Below are 12,267 nucleotides of genomic sequence, written 5' to 3' on the forward strand. Positions count from 1 at the left end.
CACTGGTGATGGTTCAAGCGCTTAGGTTCCAGCCACCCTTTTGGGAAATCTAGATTGTACCCCGGGGTCTGGTATCTGGGGGAGTGAACCACTGGATGGAAAATCTGTAAGAGCTGCAGGAGGCAGTAAGAAAATTTTGCATTAACTATGGTCTCTACTTTTGCTATTCCGGGAAATCAGGAGCTTGATCTTTCAGATATTTTTCCTTGGATAAAGTTCTTCTCTCCTTAAAAGAGCGGAACTTTGTGTAGGAAGAAAATTTGTCTTGGAAAAGCTAATTTTGGGTAACATCTGCTTTGACTACCTACTGCACCTGCTGAGTTTATTCACAGTTAAATAGAGCACACTGATATCTCGGGTTAGGAAGTTTCCAGTCCTGGAGAATGCAGGGGCAGTGCAACGTCCTTTCCCTTTGCTTTGTTCATGCTGCTTTTGGCAGCGAGGACACGGATTAGCCACTAAGGCTGGTTTTGATATTTGATATATGGATTTTGATATTTGCTTTGCACGTTTCTCTGTACACCACTGAGTCGGTTCTTCAGGATGTTCACTGCTACTACGGCTCGCTTCTCGCGGATGACGGACCACCCGCAGCATCCTGGGTCTTGAATTTAGGCTTGTGGATGCTTCATAAACACCCCCGAGATGAGCCAAGTGCAGGGCGACTCTCACCAAGCAGAGACTTTGGCTTTCAAAGTGCCCTCTCGCCCCCAGTGCAAGTGCAACGTGCCCGAAACGAACGCTTCACGAAGTCACGCTCGCTTCACCACGGAAAGGGCCCGGGCAGTTTGCCCTCACAGAAAACCACTCCACCTGTACCTCTTCCAGGCCGGAAACTAGTCAAGTCTGTTCCACCCACAAGTGACGGGTGGTCAGAGGCGGACTGGAAACGCTCCCCTAGCAGCTGCTACTTCGCTCGGATTCGCGGTGGTCGGGGCTCGCGAGCCCGTGTCCGCGGCTATGCCCGTGAGCCGTGCCCGCCCGCGCTGGAGCCCTGAAAGAAGGCGCGTTTTCCTCAGCTGAGGAAAGACACAGCCACGACTCGGTGGATGATGCAAGATTCGACCCGTTCCCCTGTCCGCCGGTTTCCTCCAAGACAGCCCCGCCCCTTTCATCTCGGCTCGGCGAATTCAATTTCTCCCCCGCCAAGAGGGCCGAGCGCCGAACGATCGATGCCTCCTCCCTCCCGCGCGCCCCGACGGCCGCCATTTTGAGGGGGGAGGAAAAACACCCTGAAGGGGCGGTCGAGGCTCTAAGGGATGCGGACCGGGTTTGGCTTCCCTTCCCAGCTTTGCGGGGGACACGACAGAAGAATCCAGTAGGGAGTTTTCTTCCGCCTGCCTCTTCCGGAATGAGACCTCAGCGCCAGCGCGAGACGGTCCCCGTTCACCCCCGAGCGTGAGTGACGGGCCCGCGGCGGCTGTGCGCGTGCACGCGCGTCCTCGGCTGTCAGTTGCTCCGCGCGCCCCCGGCCGGCGCGTGTCCGGCCCCGGCGCTCGGCGCAGACTCGCTTTTTTTTTTTTTTTTTTTCTTCTGCAGGAACCCAAGGAGAGGCAGAAGCCGAGACGATGCCCGGGAAACTGAAGGTGAAAATCGTGGCCGGCCGCCATTTGCCGGTGATGGACCGTGCTAGTGACCTGACTGATGCCTTCGTGGAGGTTGGTGCAAGGTCCTGCCCCCCCCTAGCCCAGAGAGCTGCAAACCCTGGGAAGGATCTGCCCACCTCGCCTTCACCCGCCCCCTCTCCCCGCTCCTCAGCCCAAACGCCCTTCCACTGCGCGCCCTTTCCGCCGGGCGTGACCAGCTGTCCCTCGAGGGATGACCGCCGAGACCTCAGCCGTTGTCATGGATCTGGCGCACAGGTGGCGCGGGGACTGGTGTCAGGACTCGCCGCAGGGAGGACTGGCCCTGGGCGCCCGAGCGATGGGCGTCCTGTGGATGGAGGTGCCTCCAGCCCTTTCCACGGGTCCGCGGAGCCCTAGGATGTGACAGGGATCCACTCCTGACCCAGCCTGTTTCAGAATTGGTCAAACACAGCTGCTGACACTGCCTCTGTAGGGACCCACAATCGGGGGAGGTGTTTTCAGGAAGGATAATTTAGTGCCTTGAGGTAGGAAGTCAGTTTAAGTGCCATGGATTTAAATTGCAAAATTGCTTTTTAAAAATCTAATGATTAGTTTAAAAACGCATGCAAATTAGCGTGGGCCTAAGGCCCAGAAAGTAATAACCCGGTGTGTGAAAGAAGCCAAGGAAAAATTGCAATAAAAATTGAGTTGATGAGGTAGAGCAATAATCATTGGGGTGGTAATGTTTGAGAGCCGATAGAGGCCCCACCATTTAGAGCCTGATTGCATCTGGAACAGTCTTAGCGTTCCCTGAGGCTTCTCTGAGGCAATGACTGCGGTTCCCTTTCCCCTTCAGTGTCATGGTAATTCTTAATCCGGCTTCCTTTTCCATTGAGAAAATCCTGAGTGCTGTGGGACCAGATGCTGAAGAATGGGATGCTGCAGGTAGCTCAGGGCTAACCTGTCCAACAGAGAGAGAACACAGAGCGAATGTGTGTTAAATCTTCTCACTGCCAGATCACTGCTAAGTATAGGAAGGAATGTTGTGTTCATTTGCATTATTCAAAAGCTAAAGTGACACAAAGACTCTTCTCTCTGCGTTTTTTGCTTTCCCTGTGCCCGCCATTGCTGAGACTGGGCCAGGCTGGTTGTCCCATGTAGGTGATAAGGGACTCAAGTCCTTGAGCCAGCATTTGCTGACCCCCAGGTGCATTAGCAGGAAACTGGATTGAAACCAGAAGTGGTACTCAATCCTAGGCATTGAACATGGAGTGTGTAGTAATTGCTGAAACAAACTCTTATCCAAATGGGTAGAGTTTTTAACAATATGAAACTTGATCCCAGTGCTTTTAATTTTTACTTTGTAAAACATTTTACAGTGGTCAGCGTGGTGGCACAGCAGGCTAATCCTCCACTTAGGCCACAGCATCCCATATGGGCATTGGTTTGAGTCCCAGCTCCTGGCTTCAGATTGGCTTAGCTCTGCTGCAGCCATTGTGGCCATCTGGGGGGTGATCCAGCAAATGGACGACTCTGTCTGGCCCTCTTTCAGTAACTTCTTAATAAAATAAACTTTAAAAAGATTTAGTTACTTATTTGGAAGACAGCATGAGAGAGGGGAAGAGATCTTTCATCTGCTGATTTACTCCCCAAGAGACCACAACGGCTATGGCCCGGCCAGGAGCCTGGCACTCCACTGTTGAAAAAGTGGCAGGGCCTGGGTGCTTGGACCATTTGTTGCTGCCTTCCCAGCTACGTAGAAGGGAGCTAGGTTGAAAGTGGAACAGTCAGAACTTGAACCAGTGTTCCTATGAGATGCTGGTGTTGGAGACAGAGGCTTAACCATTGTGTTGCAGTGCTGGACTCTGTTATGGTAGTTTCACCCATAAAACTGAGTTGGTTTCCAGGTCCGGTTCCTACCCATGTGACTGTTGGATGGGACGCTGGAAAGTCATGACAGGGGATAAATCTTCAATACTGGGGAGACCCCTGGCATTGCAGGACACCCGCCTGTCTCACCCTTCTTCATTAGCTACTACTGTGTCCCAATAAAGCACTGCTAGACATTCCTAAAGCTCCTGCTAATTTTTGCAAACCTCTGATTTAAGGGGAAGAAGTGGGGTGTGAAGAGGTTTGTAAGATGAGGAAGAGTGTGAAGAGGTTTGTAAGATGAGGGAGACGAGGAGAAGGAAGCAGAATGTTAGTGGAAGGGAGGAGCCAGAAAGTAATGTCTTAGAAGACAAGAGAGGAAGTGTTCAGACTTCTGTGAATGCTTCGAGAGGTCAAGCGAGACTGAGAAGTCACTGTATTAGACAGTGTGGAGGCAGTTACTGATCCTGGCAGAGGCACAGTCGCTGCAACCAGGGCTGTTGTGAGTAAACGGAGCCAGGAAGGAGGAACGGTGTGAATAAGCAGCTTTTTGAAGAATGGCCGAGGGGTGGATGTTGTGGCAGAGTTGATTAAGCTTATTTATTTGAAAGAGCGGCAGAGGAGGAATTAGGACCCTTCCTTGTGCTGATTCACTCCTGACATGGCCACAGCACTTGGATCCAGGCCACCTTAAAGCCAGGAGCCTGGATCTCCATCCTGGTCTCACATACAGGTGGCAGGGGCCCAAGTGCTTGAGCCATCATGCGCTGCCTTCCCAGGGGTGTTAGTGGGAGGCCAGCTCAGAGCATCTGGCACTCATCCTGGCACTCTGCTTTGGCATACTGGTGTCACAGGAGCCTGCTTAAACCTGCTGGGCCCTAATGCCAGTCCTGCAGTCTCCCAGCTGTTCCACTTCTGATCCAGCATTTTGTAAATGCACATCCTGGGAGACAGCAAGTGATGGTCAAGTCCATGTTTCTTTGCCATCCATTTCCAAGACTCTGGAGGGATTTCTTGTCCCCTGACTTTGACCTGGCCCAGCCTTGCTGTTAGACATTTAGCACATGAAGCAGTGGAATGAAAAATAATATTTCAGCCTTTTCTCTGCCTTTCAGATAAGTAAGTAAATCTTTAAAAAGACAAATATGGCTATGTAAGGCAGAGGGAAAGTACTGGAATATTTAACCACAATTGGCTAGTAGCACTGATCCAGCAAAAGGGGAACATGCAGGTAAAGGGATAATAGGGGATTATGATCAGGCTCACTGGAGTGTGAAGCCGTAAAGCCTAGGATGGTCATGGGAACTGAGATATGCAGAGAGGAGGAGAGAGACAAAGCTTCCAACCACTGATTCACTCCCCCAGTGGCCACAACAGCCAGAGCTGAGCCAGGAGCCTCTTCTGGGTCTTCCATGTGGATTCAGGGTCCCAAGACCCTGGGCCGTCCTCCACTGCGTTCCCAGGCCACAAACAGGGATCTGGATCGGAAGCGGGGCTGCCAGGATTAGACCCGGTGCCCGTATGGGATCCTGGTGCATGCAAGGCGAGAACTTTAGCTACTAGGCTACGATGCTGGGCCCCAATATGCTATACCTTAAAGTGTTTGTAGATTATATTATTCTTAATGATTCTCTAAGTCGTTTGATACTTGATTGAATATTTGTCCTGGTGAGCACTGGTTGAGAGGATTTCTACTGTGCAGGATGGAAGCAAGTGGTATTTAGAGATGGCTATTCTCGCAGAATCTCTGCATGAATAAGGGATTCTGTACAAGGGAACTGTTAAATCTTGCAGTGTGCATGTTGAAATATGTTCTGCTAAACTACATTGCTATCTTGTGTTTATCCAGGAGCCTTTGAGAGAATACGGAGAGGAAATGAAATTAGTACTTAATGAGTATTTTTATATACGAGATATTTTGTGGGGCCACTACATGTATAAATTCATGTAATGCTTCCAGCATTCCTGCTTCTCAGAGAAAAGAAGCAGGCTTAAATAACAGGCTTAATAACTTTCTCAAGGTAATTTAGTTAATGAGTGGGGGAAAAGGAAGCATTACTTTACTGGGGAATCTCCCATTAAAGTCCCTGATGTTTCTTAACAAAGTTGTAAGGCATTCATTTAATTGCTGTGTAATAAAATCTCCTTTAAATTAAATAAGACCAAATGCACTGTGACTCTGCGTTACTTAAAGGGAAAACATCACAATGTTGACAAAACACACATACTAGCTTCTTTCTTTTTCTGAAATTTTATTTGTTTAATTCCGTTTGGGAACTGTCTGATCTATATCTAGAGTGGAAACATTTGACAAAAAAACAAAACAACACGAAAAAAGAAAAACCAGAGCATAGGACTAGGACGGGTGCCGAGGTGTGACAACCCTGAAGGGGCTCCAGGTTCATCATTTAAAACATGCTGTGCTTTTGAAGTGTGTTTGGTTTTTGAAGGGTTTTGAAAATCCTAGCATTTTATTTCAAATAAGGCAGTTTTAGTATTTTTACAAATATATATTTATTTTTAATGGGAAGGTAGATCATATTTATGGAAAGAAGGAGAGACCTTCCATCCGCAATTTGCTCCCCCAGTGGCCACAATGGCCAGAGCTGAGCCAGGAGCTCTTTCCGGTCTCCCATGTGGGTGGCAGGGACCCAGACCCTTGGACTATCTTCTGCTGCATTTCCCAGCTTGGTAGCAGGCAGCTGGATCAGAAGTGGAGCAGCCAAACCAGCACCCATGTGGGGGATACCTGTGTTGTGGGTGGCCGCTTTACCTACTGTGTTATAATGTCAGCTGACAGTGGCTTATTTAAAGGAAAAATTGTCTTCAGCTCATACTGGGATTTATGATGGAATTTAATTCTGATGAATCCATTGTACATTGAAAATTCACTAAATAAAAAGATGCTCTTATGGCTCAATTGCATAATCCTTTCCCTTCAAGCACCGGGATCCCATATGGATGCTGTTTCATATCCCACATAGCTCCTTGCTGTGGCCTGGGAAAGCAGTCAAGGACAGCTCAAAGCCATTCGTTGCAGCCACTTGGATAGTGAACCAGAGGATGGAAGATCTTTGTCTCTCCTACTCTCTGTAAATCTGCCTTTTGAATAAGAATAAATAAATATTTTCTTTAAAGAGCTTCTAATATAGCTAACCTTCCTAGTCTAATTTTAATGTGCTTAGCCCACTTAGCCTATGGTTGGGCAAAAACATCTGGTACAAAAATGTGCATCCACAGGCAGCTGCATCGTACCATGAGAAGCAAGCACTCAGCCCATGTTAGATAGGATGCTGGTGTTGCAAGGGACGGCTTAACCCCCTAAGCCGTAACACAAGCCTTCTTTGTAGTTCCTTTTTTTTCCCTACCCTTAAACACTACTTAGGTACCAAATAATTGATAATTGAAACTGAATTAGCTAAATAATACAATAACAAACATACAGAAGAGAAAAATAGCCTTGCTTTTTACAAGTTTTTGGATTAAGTTGTGACATCAGCAAATATTGTGACATTTACCAGGTTGGACAAGCATTTCCTGAGTATGTACAATGTGCAATGCTGGTTGTTAGGAAACAGAAGCTAAGGTTTACTGTATTTTGAAGTTTGGAAGAATACTTGATGGTGATAAATTATAGAATAGCAGTAAGACTTCACAGAGGTCAAGTTAGGGGCTTTGAGACAAGTTAGAAAACATGGGCCTGCTGTTTTTTCCTTAAACTTACTTCCTGACCACTTACAGACCCACTCTCAGGTTTCACTCAGTTCTTTGTTGGAAGCAAACCCCAGGGATTTACCTTGCTTCCCCCAACCCCCATCTTCATTTCTTTAATGACTTGTTTTTGGAGCTTGTGTAATTTAGTGCTTGCCAAGATAGGCTGTGAATTAAGATGTCTTTCATCTGACCCCTTTTATCATCTTTGAAGCTGGGAACATCAAACATCACAGTTGATGAAATGCAGAAATGAAGACACACAGATACGGGAAAGTTACCAGGAAATGTTCCGAAGTTCTTGAAGTAGTGGGTGTGCTAAATTCTCTTGCTTAGGAGGACATCACCTTATGATTTTTATTTGTGCTGGTCCTTCTCCCTTAAGATTTCCCTCCTTTTCCTGGATCCTCACCAAGGTACGGGCACCAAGGGCTGTATCCCAACTGCCAAGGAGACCACGGGGAATTGGATTGCCCTTGTAGGCCAAAAACTCTGAGGTCATCCACTCCCTTTCGGATCTCCCACATGGGATGGAAGATGCCCAGATCCTTCCTCACGGGATCTAATGTCATCGGAACAATAGCCAGGAGCCCTGAGCGGACCTCAGAAACAGAAGAACAGTAAACTTCCTTCAGGACTCGGGAGGGGAGCTTTCTCTGGTCCTTATTTAGTTCAAACTTTGGATCCCCACCCTCTCTTGCAGGGACCATCAGGGCTGCTCCGGATCCCCCCCTCCAAAAAAAATATTAGATTAGATAGACAGAAACCAATAAGGAAAGCTTAGAACTAGACAGGAAATGGTCAGCTTGGACTCACATATACCTTACTAGGTAGGACACAAGGATTAGTTACTCCTCATTAAGGTAGTGAAAATTTCTCTGCACACCCCTCCTAAAACTGTTCTGCATCTCAACTGTTGACATATGCCTTGGTAGAGTTATAAGCCAGTTTGGACTATCCTAAAATTCGCCAAGTTCAGTAAAAATTATGCTTCGACACTATAAACTGCTAAATATAAAAATGAAAATAGTCACGAGACAGCTGAATAGTATCCTATAGCCATTTTAAGGTGTATACCCAGTTGTGTATAAGCTAAAATTGAAATGTCAATGAAGTAGTCACAGAATATGGTTAAGAACTTGGATTTTCTAACCTTGGTCACTCAATACCATGTCAGTTAGCTCCATAATGTTGTAAATTGTTGTTGATGTTATGTTGGGGCTTATTGTTGGATGGGATGACCAGAGATGGTCTCCCCAAGAAACTGGACAATAAGATGCCGAACTCTATCCATGAAACATGCTTGCAATGAAAGAATCATGATTAGATTTGAACTGTAATACTGCAGCAGTGTGGAGGAATCCACCATGGGGGGAATCCCAGAGCCTATGAAACTGTGACATAAAATGAAATGAAATTAAAAAAAAAAAAAAAAGATTTCTCTCTTTTATGTCAGTTCTTTTCAGTGGTCCTCCTGAGTCCCTCCTCCAAGCTGACCCTGTGGTGTGTGCCCCATTTTCCCAGGGAGCTAGTTAAGCAAGGTGGGCGATCCCTGTGCCAGAAGTACTCCACAAGCACACATGGACAAATCTGGAACTTCTTTTTTGTCATAGAGGACAGCTGTCCTTTTTCCTCCTATAGTCATGTGGCTGTCATGATAATTTATGTTTACTCACAGTTTTAATATTTATGTCTGTTTTTAGGTAAAATTTGGTAATACCACATTTAAGACAGATGTGTACCTCAAGTCTCTCAACCCCCAATGGAACTCAGAATGGTTTAAATTTGAGGTGAGTTTTTAAGTAGCAGTATTTTGGTTGTTTTTTTTTTTTTTTTTTTTGAAGTGATTATTTTCCCAGAATGGTAGCAATACCTTTTATTTCAGGTATACTAGCTTTTTTACACAGTGAAAATACTAGTGTTTTTCTTTTACTTTGAATAATTTTAACTGAATGGGTAAAGTTTACTCAACAGCTAAAGTTGGCCAGGGGAAAGCACTTGAGGAGTCCTTGCTCCCCAGCAGCCTCCTGCGCACATCCTGCCCTGAGACACAGGGTTGCTGTACCCATTCTGTGTGTTGGTCCACTGCATGTGCTGTCCCTGGGGAATTCTGTTTTGTGTTGGCTCTGAACCACTGCCGGCATGCTTTGCCCCTCCTGCCGGCATGCTTTGCCCCTCTCTGTGTGTATCTGTGTATATTTTCATGCATTCAGTCTGTTGATATGTGCAAATATTGTAGGAGATTCTGGCAACTCAGCCAGGCCCTATGGAAGGAACATGAAATACTGAAAAAATGTGACAGTTCTCGCTTGCACAGCGTTTATTAGCCCTGGACCCTGGTGAAATGCTCTAGGAGCATTGTCTCATTTGATTTTCAGGGTTTTGGGCTGGTTTGACAGCCATGCTATGGCTTCAAAGAGGGACTTTCCCTCTATCACCCTACCTCCTCAAACTGATCACTGTCTGGTGAAGGTCTTGTCTCCTTTATTTTGTTTTGGCACAGTGCTTGGCATGTGAAACATTCTTGATAATGTGTGATTCAGAGAAGACATGTATCATGAATTTGATACATGGAAGTTTATTTGTTTATGCATAGTTTATTTTGCTTAAAATTTCATTCTTCTGAAATAATTCTTCAAAATTATGGTACAGTTCTACTCATTGGCATTTTCTTTCTGTGTAGAGAAGGTATGGGCTCTCTTGTGACATGCCTTTAGCATTGTTGCTGTATGTCACAGAGTTGTAAAACAAATGATAATATAGGAAAACAAATTGAGACATCTCTGTGTTATTACTTTAGTACTTGGAGGAAAACTGTGTTCTTTTTTTTTTTTTTTCAGAAAGCTGTCATCCTATAGTGTGTGTGAATGCCTCAATCTTTGTACTTTGAAACAAATGTGTAAAGAGTCTATACTTTTTTTTTTGTTTGTTTTTGAGAAATGTCATCATTTTCATGAGTCTAGGTATGCATTTGTGATCATTAATGTTTCAAAACTGTAAAATTTGATGTTTACATGTATTTTCAGGTGGATGATGAAGACCTGCAGGACGAGCCTCTGCAGATCACAGTTCTTGACCATGACACCTACAGTGCCAATGATGCCATTGGGAAGGTGTACATCGACATTGACCCTTTACTGTATAGTGAAGCTGCAACAGTCATCTCAGGATGGTTTCCAATTTATGATACCATACATGGTAGGAAGTGTTTCAAGAATAAATCACAGTCTCAATCTTTATTACTAGTCCATGAAGATACTTTTGGTATATTTGGTAGTTTTAAACTATGTGCACTTAAAATATGCCTGTAAAAAGCCTTTTTTGAAGAGTTATTTGAAAGTCAGAGTGATGGAGAGAGAGGGAGAGGAGTCCTCCATCTGCTGGCTTGCTCTTCAAATGACTGACATGGTGAGGATGGGCTTTGCCAAAGCCAGGAACCGGAAATTCCATGTTGTGCGAGTGGCAAGGCCCAAGGACTTGGGCTGCCATCTTTCTGTTTCCTTCACAGGTGCATTAGCAGTTAGCTGGATTGGTCTTGAACTGGTACTCCAGTATGGTGGGATTCCTTGGGTGGTGGGGTTCAAAGCGGCACTCCGAGGTGGAATGCTGGCAGCTCAAACGGTAGCTTTAACCTGTTGCATTGCAACACTGACCCCCTCGCAAATCATTTTTTAGGTTGTAAAGGGCTCCTGAAACCAAAAAATTTGTGACCTGCTGGACTAAACATGTAGTATCTCTTTAGAATGGCAAAGAAACCTATCTAGAAGTGGTGCTTGTCTCTCTAATCTTCTATGTTTTCTGTCATTGTTTACATTTTTATAAACGTTGAGTAGCTTATTTTATGTTCTTTTAAAATGTGAGAACATACTATGGATATTCATGTATGCTTACATCCTGTTACTAATGTTTAAAATGATAAATGTAAGGCGAAAATTAGGATTGCTTAAATTAAACATATACAGATACAAGTTATGCCTGGGATAAAAAGCCTATTTTCAGAAAACAGTATCACCAGGAAATGTGTGTGATTTACTTTCAAGTGCAAAGTATGAATTTGATGTGAAATCAGAATAGTTCAGTAAAATTGCCTAGCAAATATTTAGAGGTAAGTACTGGGTCATCTTTATATATTAGGACATTTTCTAAAAGTCCTTAGTCTTAGGATTTTATAGCTACCTTATTAAACTTATAGTTGTTGGAAGGAAGAAAATCTGTTTTGTGTTAAATAAGATGTTAAGAGTATGTATGCTGGGGCCACAAAAGTCTTTTAATACCAGCCTTGCCAGTTATAGTTATTATTAATTAAATGTTCCTTTTATGAAATAGGGTTGATGCTAGTATAGCAATACCTTATTGTGTTGATGTGGGTACTGTGACATATGATATTAAGACATTTAGGATGTCATCTTCAGTGTTATCATCATAGAAATCATCACCCTATTTGAATGAGATGGGACCTCTTTTCAGTTAGTCATGGTTCAGATCATTGGAGATTTGTGGCAAAAATGAAAATTATTCTGTAATGCACACATGTAGTACTTTAGAAAATAGAAGAATAGGTAGAATGAAAATAATGAGGAAACAAAGTTTTACTATTATGATTGATACGTTATTTGAAGTTACTCATTGACATTTATTTACTTGTTTACTTACATGTTATTTTTAAGGTAGGAACTTGATTTTCCTCTTACATTTCTAGGTATCCGTGGGGAAATCAATGTAGTTGTCAAAGTAGATCTCTTCAATGATTTAAATCGGTTTCGACAGTCATCGTGTGGAGTCAAATTCTTTTGCAGTAAGTAAAAAAGTTGTTTTATTCACTTCATAGAACATTTCATATTCTTAAATATGGTAAACCAGTGAATATTTCAGAAGGCTAATTGAAATTGTATTAATCATTGGTTTTAATACCAGAGAGAAAATTTTTGGCTTTCCAGAAATAATTGTCATACTAGAGTGTAAATAGTATATAGGATCTTGGAGTTTGTTTGAATGCAACAGCCAAGCACTATGTGGTTCTGCCCCTTAGTGCCCAGACTTCTTCAGGAATGAAGTTCTGAGAACTCTGAACTGGGCAAATCTGGGTGGCATAAGCAGCAAGTGGAGGTAGGGTTAAAAGGAG

The 12,267-nt window shown here is 44.2% G+C and overlaps 1 protein-coding gene across 18 annotated transcripts in view; it reads left to right on the top strand.

Moving 5' to 3' along the window:
* Positions 1-1,217: 1,217 nt before the first annotated feature.
* The window catches only part of C2CD5 (C2 calcium dependent domain containing 5), a 77,380-nt gene continuing 66,330 nt past the window's right edge, over positions 1,218-12,267 (top strand). For 5 of the 18 annotated variants that reach the window (XM_036497381.2, XM_012929084.2, XM_036497378.2 and 2 more), the window contains exons 1-5: positions 1,220-1,398; positions 1,540-1,658; positions 8,849-8,935; positions 10,172-10,343; positions 11,845-11,940. In XM_036497381.2, coding sequence (XP_036353274.2) covers positions 1,569-1,658; positions 8,849-8,935; positions 10,172-10,343; positions 11,845-11,940 — 445 coding nt within the window. In that variant the 5' untranslated portion in view covers positions 1,220-1,398; positions 1,540-1,568. Of the gene's footprint in view, positions 1,399-1,539; positions 1,659-8,848; positions 8,936-10,171; positions 10,344-11,844; positions 11,941-12,267 lie in introns of all 18 variants that reach the window. The other 13 variants (XM_058656076.1, XM_058656077.1, XM_058656078.1 and 10 more) reach the window with 4 other exon arrangements.

The sequence above is a fragment of the Ochotona princeps genome, chromosome 27 (genome assembly GCF_030435755.1).
Source record: "Ochotona princeps isolate mOchPri1 chromosome 27, mOchPri1.hap1, whole genome shotgun sequence".
Lineage (NCBI taxonomy): Eukaryota > Metazoa > Chordata > Mammalia > Lagomorpha > Ochotonidae > Ochotona > Ochotona princeps.